Below are 22539 nucleotides of genomic sequence, written 5' to 3' on the forward strand. Positions count from 1 at the left end.
CTCCTTCGCTCCAAAGTAATAAAAATATATAACAAACCTCATGGTGATAAAATTTTACACTCGTCCCCCACAAAAGAAAAAGTCTATTCAGTTCACCAAACAAATGCGGCCCTTTCCCGTAACATGCGCACGCCGAACCGCCGCCATTCCTGCTGGTAGATCCACAGCTCCTGAGTGGTGTCAAGACAAGCGAGGACGGCGCCGCCTTTCCATGCAATAAGTCGTGGGTCCATATCCTGGGGAAAAGCCCACAACAAGCAATCAATATACCAAGAGTAATGGAAGTTCTCCTAAATCTATACATTAGATGAAAATAAGAGTATTTTATAGCTTTCATCAAGTTGCCGTATACTAATATACAGCGAGGATTTCATCTCTTTATCTGTCTCTTCAGAGCCTGTATTAAAGGGATTGTCGGATTAAAACAAGTTATCAGCTATCGAACTTGTTGATCGGTGGAGGTCCGACCGCTTGGCTAAAGGGAGAACTTTCATACCCTTGAAAAATGGAGCATGTGAAACCTGCGCTCTATTTATTCCCTATGGGGCAGCCAAGCGCTGCGCTCAGATTGTTCTGGCAGCCCACATCGGGAATAAATGGAGTGGCGGCCATCCTGCCGTGCCATCTTGTAACAGGGATTAAAAGGGGATTCCCATCTCCAAAATCCTAGCCCACTATGTAGTAGGTTTGATAATAACAATATTAACAAATATTTGAAATTTTAAATGTAGTATAGTTCTTCTGGTTTGCAATGTTGCTTCCTCCATGTGCAGGGCAGTGCAGTAGCTCAGGTAGCCATGGTTACGACCAGGGCTGTGGAGTTGGTAAGCCAAACCTTCGACTCCCTCATACATGGCTCATGTTTAAGTGATAAATTTACTGTAGCACAGATTCATCTCCGCTAAAAGTCTAGACCCTTAGATCAGGAATAGGACAGACATTTATAGGACATTTCATAACTTTCCCAAATTATTATGAAAAATATTCCCCACAAACTGCATTAAACTACTGTACCCAATCTATTATAAATATTAGGAGTCGGTCCATTTTATAACTACTCCACCAAAATGGTCTCAGACTCCACAGCCCTGGTTACGACCATTCATATAGTGACAGTTAGTTAGTTGTTAGTGGTTGCGACCATGGATACCTAAGCTATAGCAATGCCCTGCACATGGGGTAAGCGACATAGCGAATCAGAAGAACTATACTACATTTCTAATTAGAAGTATTTTCTAATAATATTATTACACCTACTATATATTGGGATAGAATCGTGGAGATGGGAATACTCCTTTAGAGTTCAGCAATGGGACTCCAGCAGGTACGTTATAACTTGTTTTAACCTGGACAACCCCTTTAACTCCATATATATGTTGCACTATATATATATATATATATATATATATATATATATATATATATATATATATATATATATATATAATACACTGTGTGCAGAATTATTAGGCAGGTTGTATTTTAGAGGATTGTTTTTATTATTGACCAACAACTATGTTCTCAATCAACCCAAAAGACTCAAATATCCAAGCTTAATATTTTTGGAAGTTGGAGTGGGCTTTTTTTAGATTTGGCTATCTTAGGAGGATATCTGTTTGTGCAGTTAACTATTACTGTGCAGAATTATTAGGCAACTTAATAAAAACCAAATATAATCCCATCTCGCTTGTTTATTTTCACCAGGTAAACCAATATCAGCGCACAAAATTTAGAAATAAACATTTCTGACATGCAAAAACAAAAAAAATAGTGATCAATATAGCCACCTTTCTTTATGATGGCACTCAACAGCCTTCCATCCATAGATTCTGTCAGTTGCTTGATCTGTTTTCGATCAACATTGCGTGCAGCAGTCACCACAGCCTCCCAGACACTGTTCCCAGAGGTGTACTGTTTTCCCTCCCTGTAGATCTCACATTTTATGATGGACCACAGGTTCTCTATGGGGTTCAGATCAGGTGAACAAGGGGGCCATGTCATTATTTTTTCTTCTTTTAGATCTTTACTGGCCAGCCACGCTGTGGAGTAGTTGGATGCATGTGATGGAACATTGTCCTGCATGAAAATCATGTTTTTCTTGAATGATACCGACTTCTTCCTGCACCACTGCTTGAAGAAGTTGTCTTCCAGAAACTGGCAGTAGGTCTGGAAGTTGAGCTTCACTCCATCCTCAACCCGAAAAGGTGCCACAAGTTCATCTTTGATGATTCCAGCCCATACCAGTACCCCACCTCCACCTTGCTGGCGTCGGAGTGGAGCTCTCTGCCCTTTACTGATCCAGCCTCTGGCCCATCAAGAGTCACTCTCATTTCATCAGTCCATAAAACCTTTGAAAAATCAGTCTTAAGATATTTCTTGGCCCATTCTTGACGTTTTATTTTATGTTTCTTGTTCAAAGGTGGTCGTTTTTCCGCCTTCCTTACCTTGGCCATGTCCCTGAGTATCGCACACCTTGTGCTTTTTGATACTCCAGTAACGTTGCAGCTCTGAAATATGGCAAAACTGGTGGCGAATGGCATCTTGGCAGCTTCACGCTTGATTTTCCTCAATTCATGGGCAGTTATTTTGCGCTTTTGGCCAACACGCTTCTTGCGACCCTGTTGGCTATTTGCCATGAAACGCTTGATTGTTCGGTGATCACGCTTCAAAAGTTTGGAATTTTCAAGACTGCTGCCTCCCTCTGCAAGACATCTCACAATTTTGGACTTTTCAGAGCCCGTCAAATCTCTCTTCTGACCCATTTTGCCAAAGGAAAGGAAGTTGCCTAATAATTAAGCACACCTTATATAGAGTGTTGATGTCATTAGACAACACCCCTCCTCATTACAGAGATGCACATCACCAGATTTACTTAATTGGTAGTTGGCTCTCAAGCCTATGCAGCTTGGAGTAGGACAACATGTATAAAAAGTATCATGTGATCAAAATACGCATTTGCCTAATAATTCTGCACACAGTGTATAATATAATCTAATATAATATATAAGCTATGGGAATTATACATGTCCTTAGCGATCTCCAACAGCCCGACATAACATGAATGGAGCAATGGGTCACACTGACCAATCCATTTGGGGAACACAGGGTTTCCATACTTGTGATTGTAGCATCGGCGTCTCTGCCTCCTGCCGGGCAGAGACGCCGTTCCCCTCACCGCCGCGGTCCCGGTCCAGCATCTTCCTGTTCCCCTGCTGCTAAGGCGTGCACCTTCCCGGGCACTGTGCTTGGCGCACGCTCCCTCCCCCTTAAAGGGGTCGCGCGCGTTGTCCTAAAGAGTCCCCGGCCAATGGCCGGAGGACTGCCCCTATGTTAAGCACCTCCTCCAAAATGGGGGTGCCTGTGCAAGGTTGTTGTTTGTGTGCTAACACTCTCCTCAGCCCTCAGGTTCCTTGCCCGCCAGCCTGCCTAACAGCCGTGCCCGCCAACCTGCCTAACAGCCGTGTCCGCCAGCCTGCCTAACAGCTGTGCTCGCCAACCTGCCTAACAGCCGTGCCCGCCAGCCTGCCTAACAGCCGTGCCCGCCAGTCTGCCTACCCGGAGCACCTGCCAGTTACCAGCCGTGCCCTCCTGCCAGCCTACCCGGAGCACCTGCCAAGTAACCTGCATACCCGCCTGCTCGTTTACTTGGAGTACCTTTCTGGCTATCCGCCGTACCCGCCTGCTTGTCTACCCGGATCACCCGCCTGCCTACCTGCCGTGCTTATCCGCTGTACCGGTCAGCTCCTGTCATCTGACCCGTGGGAGTCACCTGCTCTCACACAAAGTCGATCCCAGAGTGGCACCTGGTTCACCTGCCCGGTTCCTCCTTGGTTCACGGAGTTGACTAAGCCGCCGTGTTACCTGGGTCGGTCCGAGTAGGCACTTAGTTATGCCCCTCTGGTCCCTCCTTGCATCAAAGCACCGAGGTTCCACCACCCGGACCCGTAACAGTGATCAGTGACCCTCAGCGATCTGATGATCATCACTGCTCCTGCTCCTGTGCTTAATGCTCTCCACCACCGTATGCTGGTAGATTAACAAAAGTATCTATACAAGAAAATTAATAATACAAATATATTTTATTATTTTGTTTTTTCATTACACACACACACCAACCAACCTTAGGTCTTGTTACAACTTCCACATTTTCCACCATTCTTCTGAAGGAAGGAGGCATCTTATTGAGGATTCGATGCTGCAGAAACTGCTGAGCCTTGTGAAACATTAACCCCCCTCCGACCACCACGATGGAGCTATACATTTTCTTTTTTGTGTCATCAGAGGCTGCAAGGAAAGTGTGAAAAACGTCATCATTCATCTTGTTTGACATTTGAGATCAGAAGTGATATAATAGATAGTGAACTACTCTATCTGTCACTATACTGCAGGAGAGGAAAACTATTTTCATTTTTTGTATTTCTTTATTAGCTTTATAGATATACACATAACTTGCATCTATTACCATTATTTAATAGCCAGCTGACTCCATGCTGCTCTTCTGCTGTAAATGAATGATAACCATGATAACCTGTTAGGTGCAGTTAATAGAAAATGTGAAAAAGGAGCAATCATCTCACCTGTCCAGGAGCACGGCAAAATACTCCAGTAATAGTCCAAACAATGGCCGGCACTCACATCTTTTAATAGAATAGCTTTATTGATCCACTAGTATAAAAGGCACAAAAAATGGTTGAACACAACAGAACAAAAATTAAAAAGGCAGAGAAGAAATATCCGCTGCGCTCCCAGGCAACATGTTTCAGACCTGCAAGGTCCTTTGTCAAGCTTGACCATGTAGGTCTGACACATGTTGCCTGGGAGCGCAGCGGATATTTCTTCTCTGCCTTTTTAATTTTTGTTCTGTTGTGTTCAACCATTTTTTGCGCCTTTTATACTACTGAACTAATAAAGCAATTCTTTTAGGAAGATGTGAGTGTCAGCTACTATTTGGACAGTTGCTGATGTACACCTATATCACTGAATACCAGCCAATATTTCCCATTAAAATACATACCCATACTATACACTTTTCTTTCACAAGTATACAGGTGTGGATATAGGATCAAAGTATTTCCTGGCCTGATACATACCAAAGAGAAACCATTTTAACACTTTTTGCCTAGCATGTGCAATACTAAGCAGAGTAATGATGCATTTACATGGGCTGATTTCACCCATCAATGCACCTTAACGAGCACCAATCAGCTATACAACACGTCGTTTACTGTCCTGTTTACACCGACTTGTAACCGATGACGGGGACAGAATAAAATCTCAATATATCATTCTGGTCTGCATATACAGTAGGTTATCGGCAGCATATCCTCCGTTTACACACGTCAATGTGCTGCCGATAACTAAGATTTTTTTGACGACATAACCGATCTGATCACCACATGAATGTACGTTTTGTTGATCACCAGCCTGTTTACAATGGCAGAATAATCAGGAACATTCCTACGAGCCCTCGTTTGCTGATTATCAAGGAATATTCATGAGCACATGTAAGATTTGGTGTTTTTAGGTATTTGTGCCTTTGTAGTCTTATTAGAAATAATTGTATGTAATGTATTACACCCGAGGGAATGTGTAACGCTGAGAAAACACAGATCGTGGTGGAGCATGCAATGAAGTTGGTGGATAGCGAACTTACTGCAGCAATCAATGCTATGAAGAATTGCTTTGTCCAGGCCGAGGGCTTTTCCTTCAAACTGAGACACCATGGTTTTCCTGGAGTATAAAGAAGCGGACGGCTCCTCCCCGTCATTACTATGCCCCATGCCATCGCTCTGAGAGGGTCCGAGCTCCGCGTCCATCATGTGCCCTCTTTCTGCATCCTGGCTCCGCGCATCGTCGTACATGCTGGGCTTGGACATGGCCTTCCGATCTGCAGCCGCCTTAGAGGACTTTGAAGAAAGTACAAATTACAATCAAACACTGAAGCTTCTTCATGAACTGTGGTATATTCATTATGCCCCATAGATTAGCAGATTTAACCTCTCTAAATCTCGCTGTCAATCTCTGATAGCGGCATTTAACACGTGCCACAACAGGGGCGCGCATTGTTCCACGTTCCCATCAGCACGCCAGTGATGTGATCGCGGGGGAATTGATGGGTTGCTATGACAGTCGGGGGACTGCTGAAGACCCCCGTGCCGGCCATTACGATCCTCCTGTGAAAGCCAGCCTGTTGCCAGCGATTATAAGGGATAGTGATTTTCGCTACACATATCAGTGCTGAATCCCTGCTAAGTATAGCACAAGCGATCGGATGATAGCAACTTCAAGTCTCCTAAGGGGACTATAAAATCCAGAAAAAAAAAAAAAGAAGTTTTTAAAAATATGAAAAAATCCCCCCCAAAAACAATTCAAATCACCCCCTTTTGCTCCATTAAAAAGAACACAATAAAAAAATACAAATATTTGGTATCACTGCGTTCGTAAAAGTTTGATTGATCAAAATATAAAATAAGTTAACCAGAAAAAAAAACAAACGCCAGAATTACGTTTTTTTGGGCTGCAGCAACATTCCAATAAGAGGTGATCAAAACATTGTATATACCCCCAAATGGTATGAGAAAAAACGCCACCTCAGCCCCCCAAAAATAAGCCCTTACACAGCCCTAGATCCCGAAAAATGAAAAGGTTACAGGTCTCAGAAAATGGGGACAAAAGCATTTTTTTCTTATATAATGAACATGGTAAAAAAAAAAAAAAAAAATCAAAATTGTGAAATTGCATTTTTAAAAAAAAAAAAAAAAATTTCAAACGCGCTTGGAATTTTTTTCCCATTTCCCAGTACACTGTGTGGTACAGTAGAATGAATGGAGTCATTTAAAAGTACAACTCATCCCAAAAAAATCAAGCTGTCATACGGCTATATTGATGGGAAAAAAAAAAAAAAAGTAAAATGGCCCAGGGGTGAAGGGGTTAAAACAATGGCATAGCAGTTGCTTTTTCAGGTTACCTTTTGTGCATCTATTTGAGCAGTGCTGGAGACTTGTCCTACCTGATCCTGTTTGCTTTGTGTTGCCAGTAGATAATGCTCATCATGGGGATCTTCTGGATCTCCCTGTGATCTGTGCTGTAAATATGTCATTTTCTGGCCAACAATTCCGAATGTGGCTGGGTAAAACAGAGCCATTGGTGCCTAAAAGATGCCAAACGTGATCAGTAAGTAGTGGTGATAAAAGGTACTAGTCACATTAACGATAATCATGTAACGGAGACTGTACAAAAAAAAAATTATAGAAAGTGTGAGCTGACACATACAATGGATAGTACTGAATATTATAATAAGAAATAAGATTTACATAAATGCAAAACCCAAGAAAAACAAACAAAAAGAGCAAATACGCTGCAGTAAGTAAATCGTAATAATACATGTAATAAACATAGGGTACTTAGTGGACATCATTTTGATAAGAAGAGCATAAAAGCCACCCCACCACGACAAGGTGACCCCAATCAGGACGGTCCTATCTTCTAGTATTTAAACCTTACCATGTGTCAGCCAACAATGTAGAAAAGGGCAGCGCAGGATGGCAGGTGCCTAAACAGTCAGGCCTCTGTCCTGCTCTGCCCTTATTCACTATTCACATTGAGGTCGGCTGAAACAAGTTAAGGTTTTAATACTAGAAGATAGGACCGTCCCAATTGGGTGCACCTTGTCGCGGTGGGATGGCTTTTACAATCAAAATAGTGTTTTTACATGGTATTTACATGTACTATTACTATTTACTTACTAGATGGCATATGCTTATTTTTTTTTATCTTGGGTTTTGCCTGAGAAATGGCCACAGTGTGAACATGCTCCTACACTTTGCACTTATACCAACATATGCTCCGGCTCATTTCTTAGGTTTTACATAAATGAAAATAAGAAACACCAAATGAGAATTAATGTAATACAAATTCATAATTTGATCCTACCTGAAGTTTTTCGTCTCCTAGTCGCATTTGATACAATAAGGCTGGAGAATCTGGATGCCGCACCTGAAGCTCGTGATCCTGCACTCCACAAATGTCCTAAAGAAAACACACAAAGAGTCATTTACATACAAATTGTATTATTATAACCTCTACAAATATTGCTATGTCTTATTAAAAAAGAATATGTCTTCAAAAATGACTACTTACAATATACACACACTGTAGGGAATCACGCTCTCAGGTAGGCATTAGGTAGCGTTCACACATGAAATGCAGTTTGGTCCAGACATGTGCAGTTTTATTGCTTTTTGTAATACTCCAACGGATTCAAAACCAAAGACAGCCTCTTCTGGGCACAAAGGTATCACAGCAAATAAACAGGTAATTCAGCAGACACACATATGTCAGTCCAGGCTCACCCAAACAGATTACAGTCCTTTCTCCAGGAGAAAACTTTGTACACAGAAGAGATACCTTCCAGTCTCTGTATCACCATCAGCCTGAGCTCCAGCGCCAAACAGAATTGTTCAACTCTGGGCACAGTTCACACTGAACAGGCTGCAGCTTTCACACGGTTCTCTGCAGCTCCAACACACAGACTGCTCAGCTTTCCTAGCTGACCCCTGCAGTCTCCATTTAGACAGACGCTAGCTTGTCTCTCTCCCAGCTACAGCTCACATTTTGGCTGGACACTCACCAGCTTCAGCACACTCCACTCTGCTCAACATCCAAGGTGAACCCATTTCCTGGTTCTTAGCTAAAGCTAGCCAGGTGCATCTAAATAAGACCTGTTGCGTTAGGATTTAACCCAGTCCTACCTGGCTTTGCTACAATATATATCTATATATGTAGGTTCTTTTTATCAATTCTTCATAAGCATTAGATAGCTGCCAGATGCACAATCGTTTGGCCAGAAACTATATCACAACACATCCTCCACACACAGAACTTAGACTAGACTGTCGGCAGATCCAATAAATACTGTCAGGATCTGCCGATGCATATGGAGGCCTTTAGTCTCAGTAACCCAGCTTACAAAGTGACATAGTGCCCAAAGTGTGACAATTGTGTAAAATATACCAATTTGAAGACCAGGTCATTTGGAACATTGACTAAACTGGATACCAGCTTTGAGCCGTAAAAAAATACTATGGAATTTGTTAATCCTCAAGCTTCAGATTCCAGACTAAAGTCCCCCATACACATCAGACCAATGTTGGCCGAACCAGTCGAAATTGATAGGTTCGACAGACTCTTTCCCGACTGCTGATCCGGTTTCCTGAGAGATCTTCAGCTACCAGAGATGTCTGCAGCAGCTCTCTCATTGAGAACAAAGGAGAACTCAGTAAAGCGAGCGACGGTGAGAGATGAGCAGATCCATGGCCGAGAGATCAGCAGATCCATGGCCGAGAGATCAGCAGATCCATGGCCGAGAGATCAGCAGATCCATGGCCGAGAGATCAGCAGATCCATGGCCGAGAGATCAGCAGATTCATGGCCGAGAGATCAGCAGATCCATGGCTCGGCCAACAGCCATCTAATGTGGAAGTCTGGCAAGTCTATGCACCAGAAAGACAAATCAGCCCTTGGCCTGGGGTAAATTCTAGCTGTAGGATATAATAAAGGTGTTGGCCTACTGGATCCCACGCGCCCCCTACACTTTTCAAAAAGTTGTCTACAGAAATGTAAAGAAGTAAAAAGTCACAACTTATTGTACAAATAATCTACAACTTTTCACATGGCAGTTTTCTGGTGTATTTCCAATAATTAATACCACCTTATGACAATAGAGTTTGCAGGCTTCCCGATGAAAACATTAATTTTCTTATTTTAGCATTAAAATATGCAAATTGCCTCTTCAGAGAGAAAGAGGAATAGAACTCTAGCGCCACCTACTGGAAGCAGAAATCCTAAAATTCATTATTAACCCTTTAACGAGTCTTGCAATATGACTTAGGATAAAAGCCAAACCAGAATCTCATTTTGCAGACAGTGTTTTGGGGTATTGCCCCTCCTCAGTGCAAAGTATGATGATATGATTTGGCTGGGTGAGAGGCTCTGGCCTGGAGTCTATGGGGTAACGTTTCTCCTTGTGGAAAGTGACAAGCCAAGCCTGGCATGTCAGAGTGAGGAGACTTATAAGCCATGCATGCTCACAGAGGAGCATGCATGGCTTATAAGTCTCCTCACTCTAACATGCCAGGCTTGGTTTGTCACTCTCCACAAGGAGAAATGTTACCTTTTTTCTGTTTTGAAAGAATAGACTCATTATAATTTTTGTTTCAATCCAAGGATAACTGAAGTCAAGCACAAAAATGTATGTAGATACGATGTGTAAATTCATGCCTACCTGGTCCAGATGTGTGTAAGTCTCTTTAAGCTGCTGTAAGAGAAGACAGTCCAGTCTATTAGACAGCTGACACTCTCGGTAAGGAAACCCTGCTCTCTGCATAAGCCAGAAGAAGCAGCGTGTGACATCGGACCCACCGTAGGCGAGACACAGCCTGGATGGGAACAAAAGGAGCAACATTTGTTTTAGTGAAAAATTACAATTATTGCTCTACTCCTGTATACAGCTCTAAAAGGGGTCTTCAAAATAGATGACGTACCTTGTGCTGCATTCATGCATCCAAGTGTCACGGTCTGGGTATAGACCGAGAAGAACGGACTGTCCAGGGGTCTCCTGACCTGAATGTGGCATATATGAGGCTGTCAGGAGACTCACAGACAGTCCGTGCTTGGACCGTGACACACGGACGTATGATAATATGAATCAACCACCTTGTAATGATTAAAACCCCCTGTGGTGGCGCTGCAGTGAAGCTTAAAACGCACTACCAGATTACTCCTGATGGGAGAGCAACACTTTGCAATAAAAGTATTATTCCCATCGCGAAGATCCCATTCCAATATGGAATAGATGTAATAATAACAATAATAATATTAGCAAATACCCCCAATTAGAAATGTAGTATAGTTCTTCTGATTTGCTATGTCACTTACCCCATGTGCAGGGCATTGCAGTAGCTTAGGTGTCCACAGTTACGATCACCAACAACTGTCACTATGAGTGGTCGTAACCATGGATACCTAAGCTACTGCAATGCCCTGCACAAGGGGTAAGCAACATAGCAAATCTACAATTAGAGGTATTTGCTAATATTATTATTACACTTACTACATATTAGCATAGGATCTTTGAGATGGTAATACTCCTTTAACTTACTGTTAAGACGCCCTTCTAAAATGTAAGGATTGTCCAAAACAGTGAGCCCCTTTAAGGGTAGGGAAGGAAGATTTTGGAAAGAGGACACATTCTGCAATTTCCAATGCCAAAGTCGTTTCTTGCCAGCGGCTTCGAAAGGTGGGACCGGAGCCGGCATGTACTAGGGCATAAGGACAGTGACTGTCCTACCCGTTCTGCAGATACCTGGTGTTTCGGTGAGATATTCCATCCTCCACACAGCAAATGCTGGTCTTCTGGTCTCCAACATCCACCACACATGCACTGGTCAGACCACTTCCGTACACGGCACAAACGGACTCCTGATGGACTATCACCCCTGAGAGACAAAATACATTAATGCACTTTATTTAAAAAAAAAAATTGCTCAAATTTATTTGTGATCTAAGCTGGAAACACAAGACTGTGTCGTCCCCCTCCCCCAAATCACAGCCTTCTACCATTTGCGTGGGATAACCCCTTTAAAAGACCTGAACTAACCTGAAAATCCCATCTTTGTGAGGATCATATTAACCATTTCTTTCACGTGCTGTCTGTTATATATGTCAGGGATGAGTAATATACACCGGTAATACTGTAAGAGAAACGTTATTATAAAACAGCATCAAAATGTATCCAATTATAATATATTAACAAAATCAACCACATTTTTGGTATGGCAATATGGACAAGACACCCACCAATATTTTTTTGGCTGACATGTAAGATAGGTTATTATAAAAAATAATGCATAGGCTTGTGTATGCACGTACAATTTCTATGTCGTCTGCCATGCAATCTGATAGTGTCCTCCTAATTCAGACTACATTTCCCATGACGTTTCTGGCATTGGAGAGGGAGAAGACTGGCATCGAGTGATATACATCAGGAACAGCAGTTCTATACAATTTAAGTCACAGTATGTGATATAGCTTCAATTTGTTTCCCCTGCCTCCTGCTTGCTATAGGTTTCTACCTGTCAGCTTTAAACAGAATTTCTGCACAAAGCACTTGAACGCACCTTCAAGTCTTTCGGTTGTATTTCCAGGAATTTTTGTATGACGTGAGACCAGATAACTTCCAGGTCTGAAAGCACAGAAGTGAGAGAGCCCCCGGGTCCACCATGAATATTGAGTTGGCCTCGCCGAATTGGATAGTGAATATCATAGCAGTCAGTGGGTTTCACAAATAATGCCTGATGGGAGAGAACAATGACATTTACATGAAACAGGCTAGTCACGGGTGGGGTGTTAGCAAGATAGTGATAAAAAACAGAAACTGCTCAAGATGTGTTTTGTCAGTGCGGACCCTGATGGTCGGATCCTCAATGATCAACAAGTTATCACCTGTGGATAGCAGATGACTGGTTTTCACCGGATAATTCCTTTAACTTATGAAAGGTAAAGCTGAAAGAGATGCAAGATGTGCAGGGTGTAAAGTAGTGGTCGAGGATTAGAAATATAAAAATACCTGCTTTCTTTCATAAACAGCGCCACCCTGTGAATTGGTTGAGCATGGTATTGCAGTCCGTGACCATTAATGTAAAAGTGGCTGCGCTTGCTGTTTTTGAAATGAAGTAGTTATGTAATTCTAAAGCCCACCCAAAAATTAGACTAAAATCACCCGAACTCGCTGATATCGGCCTCCTGACTCTTTCACAACAGATGATGTCGGGAGAGGGAAGGATCCGGCCTGTCGAATATCAGCGGCTCATCCTATTTTGCAGAAGACAAGCCGCTGCCAGAAGAGCCTGACAGCGGCTCTCTCATAGAGAAACACGGGGGCAGTCAGCCGAACGTTCCAGTGGCGGGGGAGACGGTGAGAGGCAGCTGCGGCCGAATGATCGTTCACTCGACAGCTATCTAATGTCTAAGGGGGCCTTAATATAATGATAAGGAAGGAACATAGATCAACAATCTGAAAAATAGAGATATGAGAAAGTACCTCTTCTCCTACAAAGTATTCTTCCTTGTGAGAAGTACTGGTCCATTTTGCTCCGGAATCATGATCCAATATTGCTGGTCTTATCTGTTTATTGTGTGCTCGAGCCTAAAAAAGGAGAAGAAATCCCCTGATAAAAAAGCTAGAATCCCATGTCTTAATTAGATCTGTCACCAGAATTCACAATGCAAGTTGCAGAATATAGAATTACATCAATATTTTAGACCTAATGTGGCTGGTATACTTACTGTGAAAATTCATATCAGAAAGGCTGTAAGTCCTCATATTAAGATGAGCATTTTATGAGTCCAGCTATAGTCACCCCGCTCACCCAGTCTGATGTCTGAAGCTTGTACTGAGCGGTGTAAGATCTCATCAGCAGCAGCAGGGAGGAGGGACAGTGAGGAGCTGTCAATCAGGCAGGATGGAAGGTGATAGTGTAAAGTGATGGATAATGGAATATCAAGGACCACTAGTGTGAGGAGCTGCCCATTTTCTAAAGACTATGATACTTTTCCAGCAACGAACCACCATTTTTGTTAATATTATTATTGTGTTTTATTAGTGATTTACTTGTCATGTTTTATATAGTTCTGCTAACTTGTCAGTATGGAAGATTCACTTGTAAAATGTCCAGCATTCCACTAATCTGTATCTCAGGAGTCCATTGTTTCAACAGCCAATGGTCTCATTAGGTGAGTTTGGATTGAGATACAGTGGAGCCGTCATCACAGGGGGTCTTACATGCAGTCTCAGATGAAGGCTTCTAGAATATTCTTCATTGTTTAGCAAACAGTGAATGCTTGAGGGGGAGGGTGATCACTTCTGTGCTGGGAGCGGGCTGACCCCAGGGATGTGGAGGAGTTGATGGAAGGACACTGGAGGGATAGGGCCTATGGCTGTGGAGCTGATGGATGGATGGCTTATGGCGTGTTGGAGATCAGTTATCAACTGGGCTGGATAAACATACTACAGTTGTGGATATGTCATTGGATATCAACTTTATTCTAGGACTGTAGCTACTTGATATCTGTGCTTCCATTGTTTTATCCGTCATCTGGAGGATCGTGGACTGTGGCAACAGAATATACTGGCTGGAGATACAAAATCTGTGGGCCAACCAAAAGTTGGGAGACAGTGAGTATGGCCTGATACAAAGCAAGTGGAACTACTGATCCCAGGTTGAGAACTTAAGGACTGAGAGAACTGTATTTTGGCCATTTACTTGGAATTGCTGCATTACCATGGATGTGATTAATAAAATATTGTTGCATCGTTAACCCGCCTAGGTGATTACTTACAGCTCACAACCGCACATCTTTACAACTAGGTACTCATAAAAATGTACATGTACAATCTGCGCAGCCGAGGCCAGCGCCAGACACGCTCCGCGCAGCCGAGGCCAGCGCCAGACACGCTCCGCGCAGCCGAGGCCAGCGCCAGACACGCTCCGCGCAGCCGAAATTGCCGCCATTTACTTGAATTGAAAAGCATAACATCCGCATGTATACATGTATGCATGCAGATGTTATGCGTTTCAATGCGCGGATGGCACCCGGGTCTGGAGAAGAGGAGACTCTCATCCGACCCGGGTACCATTAGTAAAAAAAAAATTAAAACATAAAAAAATACAAAAAAAGAAAAAAAACAGGTCCTTTCAGAACACCGCGGGATGCCGAGGAGAGAGGACGCCACCGGAGAGATAAGTATAATATATATATAATTTAACTATTGATGCTGCATTTAAAGCAGCATAAGTTGGTCACACACTACACTGTGTGCAGAATTATTAGGCAAGTTGTATTTTAGAGGATTATTTTTATTATTTATGAACAACTATGTTCTCAATCAACCCAAAAGACTCATAACTATCCAAGCTTAAGATTTTTGGAAGTTGGAGTGTTTTTTTTTAGATTTGGCTATCTTAGGAAGATATCTGTTTGTGCAGGTAACTATTACTGTGCAGAATTATTAGGCAACTTAATAAAAAACAAATATAATCCCATCTCATTTGTTTTTTTCACCAGGTAAACCAATATCAGTGCACAAAGTTTAGAAATAAACATTTCTGACATGCAAAAACAAAAACCAAAAAAATTAGTGATCAATATAGCCACCTTTCTTTATGACACTCAGCAGCCTTCCATCCACAGATTCTGTCAGTTGCTTGATCTGTTTTCGATCAACATTGCGTGCAGCAGTCACCACAGCCTCCCAGACACTGTTCTGAGAGGTGTACTGTTTTCCCTCCCTGTAGATCTCACATTTTATGATGGACCACAGGTTCTCTATTGGGGTTCAGATCAGGTGAACAAGGGGGCCATGTCATTATTTTTTCTTCTTTTAGACCTTTACTGGCCAGCCACGCTGTGGAGTAGTTGGATGCATGTGATGGAGCATTGTCCTGCATGAAAATCATGTTTTTCTTGAACGATACCAACTTCTTCCTGTACCACTGCTTGAAGAAGTTGTCTTCCAGAAACTGGCAGTAGGTCTGGGAGTTGAGCTTCACTCCATCCTCAACCCGAAAAGGTCCCACAAGTTCATCTTTGATGATACCAGCTCATACCAGTACCCCACCTCCACCTTGCTGGCGTCTGAGTCGGAGTGGAGCTCTCTGCCCTTTACTGATCCAGCCTCTGGCCCATCCATCTGGCCCATCAAGAGTCACTCTCATTTCATCAGTCCATAAAACCTTTGAAAAATCAGTCTTAAGATATTTCTTGGCCCATTCTTGAAGTTTTATCTTATGTTTCTTGTTCAAAGGTGGTCGTTTTTCAGCCTTCCTTACCTTGGCCATGTCCCTGAGTATCGCACACCTTGTGCTTTTTGATACTCCAGTAACGTTACAGCTCTGAAATATGGCAAAACTGGTGGCGAATGGCATCTTCACGCTTGATTTTCCTCAATTCATGGGCAGTTATTTTGCGCCTTTTTTGGCCAACACGCTTCTTGCGACCCCGTTGGCTATTTGCCATGAAACCCTTGATTGTTCAGTGATCACGCTTCAAAAGTTTGGAAATTTCAAGACTGCTGCATCCCTCTGCAAGACATCTCACAATTTTGGACTTTTCAGAGCCCGTCAAATCTCTCTTCTGACCCATTTTGCCAAAGGAAAGGAAGTTGCCTAATAATTAAGCACACCTTATATAGGGTGTTGATGTCATTAGTCAACACCCCTCCTCATTACAGAGATGCACATCACCAGATTTACTTAATTGGTAGCTGGTTCTCAAGCCTATGCAGCTTGGAGTAGGACAACATGTATAAAAAGTGTCATGTGATCAAAACACGCATTTGCCTAATAATTCTGAACACAGTGTATAAATCCATGCCGGTTGCATGGTTTTATATTGTGTGACCAACTTGTCAAGCACTTTTCCAAGTGATGCTCAAAATCGCTTGGAAAAGCGCTTGAAAAAAACGCATGCGGAAATGCATGCAAAAACGCTTAAAAACGCTTTTCCTTGACAGGAAGAACGCATTTCAAATCTGCATGCATTTTTTCTGCCAAGGAGAGGCAGAAACGCTCAGGAAAATTTCTGCATCGTGGGCACATAGCCATACTGTTGTGTGTAAACCAGGTATTGGTACTTTTGGCTGTGTGGACAGGGGCCAAGTCCTGCTGGAGAATGACATTTCCATCTCCCAAAAGCTTATCGGCAGAGGGAAGCATGAAGTGCTCTAAAATGTCCTAGTAGACGGCTGCGCTGACTTTGGTCTTGATAAAACACAGTGGACCTACACCAGCAGATGACATGGCTCCCCAAACCATCACTGATTGTGGAAACTTCACACTAGACCTCCAGCAGCTTGGATTGTGGCCTCTCCACTCTTCCTCCAGACTCTGGGACCTTGATTTCCAAATGAAATGCAAAATTTACTTTCATCTGAAAACAACACCTTGTACCACTGAGAACAGTCCAGGTGTTTTCTCCTTGGCCCAGGTGAGACGCTTCTGGCGTTGTCTATTGGTCATGAGTGGCTTGACACAAGGAATGTGACACTTGTAGCCCATGTCCTGGATACGTCTGTGTGTGGTGGCTCTTGAAGCAATGACTCCAGCAGCAGTCCACTCCTTGTGAATCTCCCCCAAATTTTTGAATGGCCTTTTCTTAACAATCCTTTCAAGGCTGCGGTTATCCCGGTTGCTTGTGCACCTTTTTCTACCACACTTTTTCCTTCCACTCAACTTTCCATTAATCTGCTTGGATACAGCACTCTGTGAGCAGCCAGCTTCTTTAGCAATGACCTTTTGTGGCTTACTCTCCTTGTGGAGTGTGCCAATGACTGCCTTCTGGACATCTGTCAAGTCAGCAGTCTTCCCCATGATTGTGGAGCCTACTGAAACAGACTAAGGGACCTTTTTAAATGCTTAGGAAGCCTTTGCAGGTGTTTTTTTTTTTTTAAATTATTCTAATTTACTGAGTTAATGATCTGTCATAGTGTCTCCTTTGACGTCTATGCTCCAGCCCCAGTGTCTCCCTGTGACGTCTATGCTCCAGCCCCAGTGTCTCCCTGTGACATCTATGCTCCAGCCCCAGTGTCTCCCTGTGACATCTATGCTCCAGCCCCAGTGTCTCCATATGAAGTCTATGCTCCAGCCCCAGTGTCTCCATATGAAGTCTATGCTCCAGCCCCAGTGTCTCCTGTGACGTCTATGCTCCAACCCCAGTGTCTCCTGTGACGTCTATGCTCCAACCCCAGTGTCTCCTGTGACGTCTATGCTCCAACCCCAGTGTCTCCTGTGACGTCTATGCTCCAACCCGTGTCTCCTGTGACGTTTATGCTCCAACCCCAGTGTCTCCCTGTGACATCTATGCTCCAACCCGTGTCTCCTGTGACGTCTATGCTCCAACCCCAGTGTCTCCTGTGACGTCTATGCTCAAACCCGTGTCTCCTGTGACGTTTATGCTCCAACCCCAGTGTCTCCTGTGACGTCTATGCTCCAACCCCAGTGTCTCCTGTGACGTCTATGCTCCAACCCCAGTGTCTCCTGTGACGTCTATGCTCCAACCCCAGTGTCTCCTGTGACGTCTATGCTCCAACCCCAGTGTCTCCTGTGACGTCTATGCTCCAACCCCAGTGTCTCCTGTGACGTCTATGCTCCAACCCCAGTGTCTCCTGTGACGTCTATGCTCCAACCCCAGTGTCTCCTGTGAAATCTATGCTCCAACCCCAGTGTCTCCTATGACATCTATGCTCCAACCCCAGTGTCTCCTGTGACATCTATGCTCCAACCCCAGTGTCTCCTGTGACGTCTATGCTCCAACCCGTGTCTCCTGTAACGTCTATGCTCCAACCCCAGTGTCTCCTGTGACGTCTATGCTCCAACCCCAGTGTCTCCTGTGACGTCTATGCTCCAACCCCAGTGTCTCCTGTGACGTCTATGCTCCAACCCCAGTGTCTCCTGTGACGTCTATGCTCCAACCCCGGTGTCTCCTATGTGATATATATACAGCAGTCTCAGTGTCTCCTATGTGATGTATCTGCAGACCTCCCATTGCCTGAGTTATATAAAGTTTAGTGAGCTGTGATGAATTCCCCTGTGAGGAGACCGGCAGTGTAATTTGCATCCGTGTTTAGAACAACTTACTGATGTGATCATCATCAAAATATATCATCATAAAGAGTCTCCTGCGTTCCAGACTGAAGCAAACCTGGAAAATCAATTGTGAATAGCAACATCATCTTTACCACGTAACATCACAGCCGCACCAAAGAGAAGCCACTCCAGCTGTCACATTAGTGGTGAGTTGATTAAATGTTTGACCAAATATAGCAGGGTAGTTTTCAAACTGCTAATTTTGTACGGCCCCCGCATGATGGTCTAAATATCCAAATGGCCCTTGGCAGGGGAACAGAGGCTGCTCATATCCAGAGGGGTGTTTACAAGCTCTACAGGATGGAGTCTACAAGCAGCGCGAACTCCTTGCCTAGGAAACCGGCCACTCTGGCTTCAGTGGTGGCCGGTAACCCAGGCAATGAGTTGTAAACTATAGAATTAAAAATCCCTTCCATTCTTGAGAAAGGAGAGGATTTTTTGACAAGAGGTAAGTTGTAAAGTCACTAGTTTGCATTTATAACTATTGTAATGCAGCGGCTTGCTGCATTGCTAGAATGTCCAGGGGGTGTGCTCTAGCTCAGAGGTCCCCAACCGCCGGTCCGCGGACCAGGACCGGGCCATTGGGGTTTTTCAGCCGGTCCGCGGGGAGAGGGGGCCCCTCCAGCCTCCAGCAGGGCCGCCATCAGGGCATGACTGCCCTGACTCCAGTATGGGGCCCGGCCGGTAGGAGCCCCCTCGGAGCCCCCCTCTTGTGCGTCTCTCTCCTCATGGGGCCCCCGGCCGCATGCTAAGCGCCGGGTCCGGGACATCTTAGCGCTGCGCTGCTGCGGCAGCACCTTCATGATTCCCCTGACTTCCGGTCATGTGACGGCGCCGTCACATGGCCGGAAGTCAGGAGAACCTGGTGTCAGCGATTTGGACGAGCGCCAGGATTCTGCAGGGATCGCATGGGGGTAAGTATAACAAGTTTTATTTTTTTTTAAATACAATTAACTAGGAGTGGGGGGAATGGGAGATGCACATGGGGGGAGGGGAGAGATGAGAGATGCACATGGGGGGGAGGGGAGAGATGAGAGATCCACATGGGGGGGAGGGGAGAGATGAGAGATGCACATGGGGGAGGGGAGAGATGAGAGATCCACATGGGGGGGGAGGGGAGAGATGAGAGATGCACATGGGGGAGGGGAGAGATGAGAGATGCACGGGGGGGTGAGAGATGCACGGGGGGTGGATGAGAGATGCACGGGGGGTGGATGAGAGATGCACGGGGGGTGGATGAGAGATGCACGGGGGGTGGATGAGAGATGCACGGGGGGTGGATGAGAGATGCACGGGGGGTGGATGAGAGATGCACGGGGGGTGGATGAGAGATGCACGGGGGGTGGATGAGAGATGCACGGGGGGTGGATGAGAGATGCACGGGGGGTGGATGAGAGATGCACGGGGGGTGGATGAGAGATGCACGGGGGGTGGATGAGAGATGCACGGGGGGTGGATGAGAGATGCACGGGGGGTGGATGAGAGATGCACGGGGGGTGGATGAGAGATGCACGGGGGGTGGATGAGAGATGCACGGGGGGTGGATGAGAGATGCACGGGGGGTGGATGAGAGATGCACGGGGGGTGGATGAGAGATGCACGGGGGGTGGATGAGAGATGCACGGGGGGTGGGTGAGAGATGCACGGGGGGTGGATGAGAGATGCACGGAGGGGTTGAGAGATGCACGGGGGGTGGATGAGAGATGCACGGAGGGGGATGAGAGATGCACGGAGGGGGATGAGAGATGCACGGGGGGTGGATGAGAGATGCACGGAGGGGGATGAGAGATGCACGGAGGGGGATGAGAGATGCACGGGGGTGAGCTGCACATGGGGGGGTGAGAGATGCACATGGGGGGGTTATGTTTACATAACTTTGTTGCCTTATGAAGGGCGGGGGGGGCCCCCAAAAATTTCTTGCACGGGGGCCCACTACAGTCTGTGTCCGCCCCTGGGATGAAGTAAATGCAGCTGAACAGCAGCTGTCAGGACAGCTGCCCTGTCCTGCTGCAGGGCGTGATGGGGCCTCAGTGATGCGGCTCCTGGCACAGCACATTATGTGGGGCTCCTGGTCTACACTATATGATAAGTATGCACTAAACTCCAAATCCCTCCATTACCCCGCCCCCATATGACCAAAGCCCCGCCCACCCCACCCCCTCCTTGCTGGGCCATGGAAAAATGATCTTGCTTCAAGCCGGTCCCTGGTGCAAAAAAGGTTGGGGACCACTGCTCTAGCTGACCATTTACCTCCCCCTCAGGTGACTGATCACGTGACTGTGACATCATCACAGGTACCTGTGTGCACAAAAGGATATATAAACCCTGGTAGTTTTGAAATAGGGAGAGAAAGAGTGGCCTGGTGAGGCCTAGAGAGTGAGTGGCCTGGTGAGGCCTAGAAAGAGAGGCCTGGTGAAGCCTGGAAGGCAGAGGCTGGATCCTCCTGTGTTTAGGATATCAGTAGCCTTGGAGGGCGAGAGGCCTGGTCCCTGTGTGGAACTCCACTAGCCTGGAAGGCAGAGGCTGGATCCCCCTGTGTTTGAGATACCAGTAGCCTTTGAAGGTACGTGGCCCGGAGGCCCCATCTGGGAAGCCTTAAAGCAACAGCTGTGGCAGAACTGAGCTGACTGAAGCAGCTACGACACGGCAAAGGTAAAAACACTGCTTGATGTGGACATTGATATTGTTACCTTGCTGAAGGCTGTGTCTGGAGCCAAGTGGGCATATCTATCACTAGAAAGGCTCTGGGATATTATGTGTAACATGTCGGCGAGCCACTGAGATGTAATAAACTGCTGGACTGTGAATTACCGGAAAAACGTTGCATGTGTGCTTTAATTGACCCGGTGAAGCGGGTGCCCCCAGCGTGAAGAATAGCGCTACCTTACACTATTTATGAACTGGAGATCCCCTGTTGAAGTGGACCGTACGTATGAAATAGCTCTGGCAGCGGCTTATCAGCCCTAAAAACTAAAGGATCGGCCATCGAAATTCCAACTGCCCGATCCTTCTCTCTCCCGGGATGATCAGGTGGTCGGCCGGTGCCATGGAAATTGGTGCGTTTGGCCAGACGTTCATCTAATGCGTATAAGGCCCTAAGCTGCAGCACCTCTTCTGAACACGCACCTGCTCTGGCACCACAGGGATCCGTCTGGTCCCATTAGACATCTTTTTGGACCAGATCGCTTGATCCACCATTTTGAGTCCATTTTGTCTCTGTTCATTGCTTTCCGGCTTCTGAAAAACAAAATATGCAAAAAATAAAATCACGTTCTGACATTGTTTCATCATATCGACCGTCTCATAGTCAGCAGAGAACAAGAGGAACATAGCACAGAGGAAGACAACTCAGAAGGGTGAATTCTGTATTCGAGACCTATACAACTGTATTGGGCTGTTATAATTACCTGTATAAAGGGCCAGAGGGCGATGTAGAGTCCGGGGCACCTGGGGAAAATCTGATGTAGGGACCAGGTCTCCACACACTGGGGTGCATAATGCAGAGAGGACTTTACCGATGGGGCGCGTCTCGCTTGGTTCCTGGGGAGGGGGCCTGTCTCGCATGGTTCCAAGGGGATCCTACAAGACTACTAGGGGGTGTGGCTCACGGACTTCCCGAGGGCGTCGTAGTCCTGAAGAAGTGTTGGTACCTCAAAACGCATAGACAAATAAAGCACATCTTCATTTCTATTGTATCCTTGGCTTCATTTATCTGCAATCCTCCGGTCCAGTAGGGCAGAATTTAACCCCTTTTTCCATTCATCACTAATAATAAGAAATGACACAGAGAAAAGGGTATTGATCACGCTTACTGAAATGTATTTAATACTTCGTATAA

The 22539-nt window shown here is 45.2% G+C and overlaps 1 protein-coding gene across 1 annotated transcript in view; it reads right to left on the reverse strand.

Moving 5' to 3' along the window:
* The window catches only part of ACTR8 (actin related protein 8), a 26305-nt gene continuing 3766 nt past the window's right edge, over positions 1–22539 (reverse strand). The window contains exons 3-13 of the mRNA XM_073644581.1: positions 21828–21938; positions 13100–13204; positions 12177–12350; positions 11657–11750; positions 11363–11495; positions 10283–10436; positions 7933–8028; positions 7010–7150; positions 5654–5906; positions 4121–4284; positions 1–236 (exon numbers count right to left, since the gene is read on the reverse strand). Coding sequence (XP_073500682.1) covers positions 93–236; positions 4121–4284; positions 5654–5906; positions 7010–7150; positions 7933–8028; positions 10283–10436; positions 11363–11495; positions 11657–11750; positions 12177–12350; positions 13100–13204; positions 21828–21938 — 1569 coding nt within the window. The 3' untranslated portion in view covers positions 1–92. The remainder of the gene's footprint in view (positions 237–4120; positions 4285–5653; positions 5907–7009; positions 7151–7932; positions 8029–10282; positions 10437–11362; positions 11496–11656; positions 11751–12176; positions 12351–13099; positions 13205–21827; positions 21939–22539) is intronic.

The sequence above is a fragment of the Phyllobates terribilis genome, unplaced genomic scaffold (assembly GCF_046119375.1).
Source record: "Phyllobates terribilis strain yellow unplaced genomic scaffold, ASM4611937v1 Scaffold_8__6_contigs__length_399053987, whole genome shotgun sequence".
Taxonomy (NCBI): Eukaryota; Metazoa; Chordata; class Amphibia; order Anura; family Dendrobatidae; genus Phyllobates; species Phyllobates terribilis.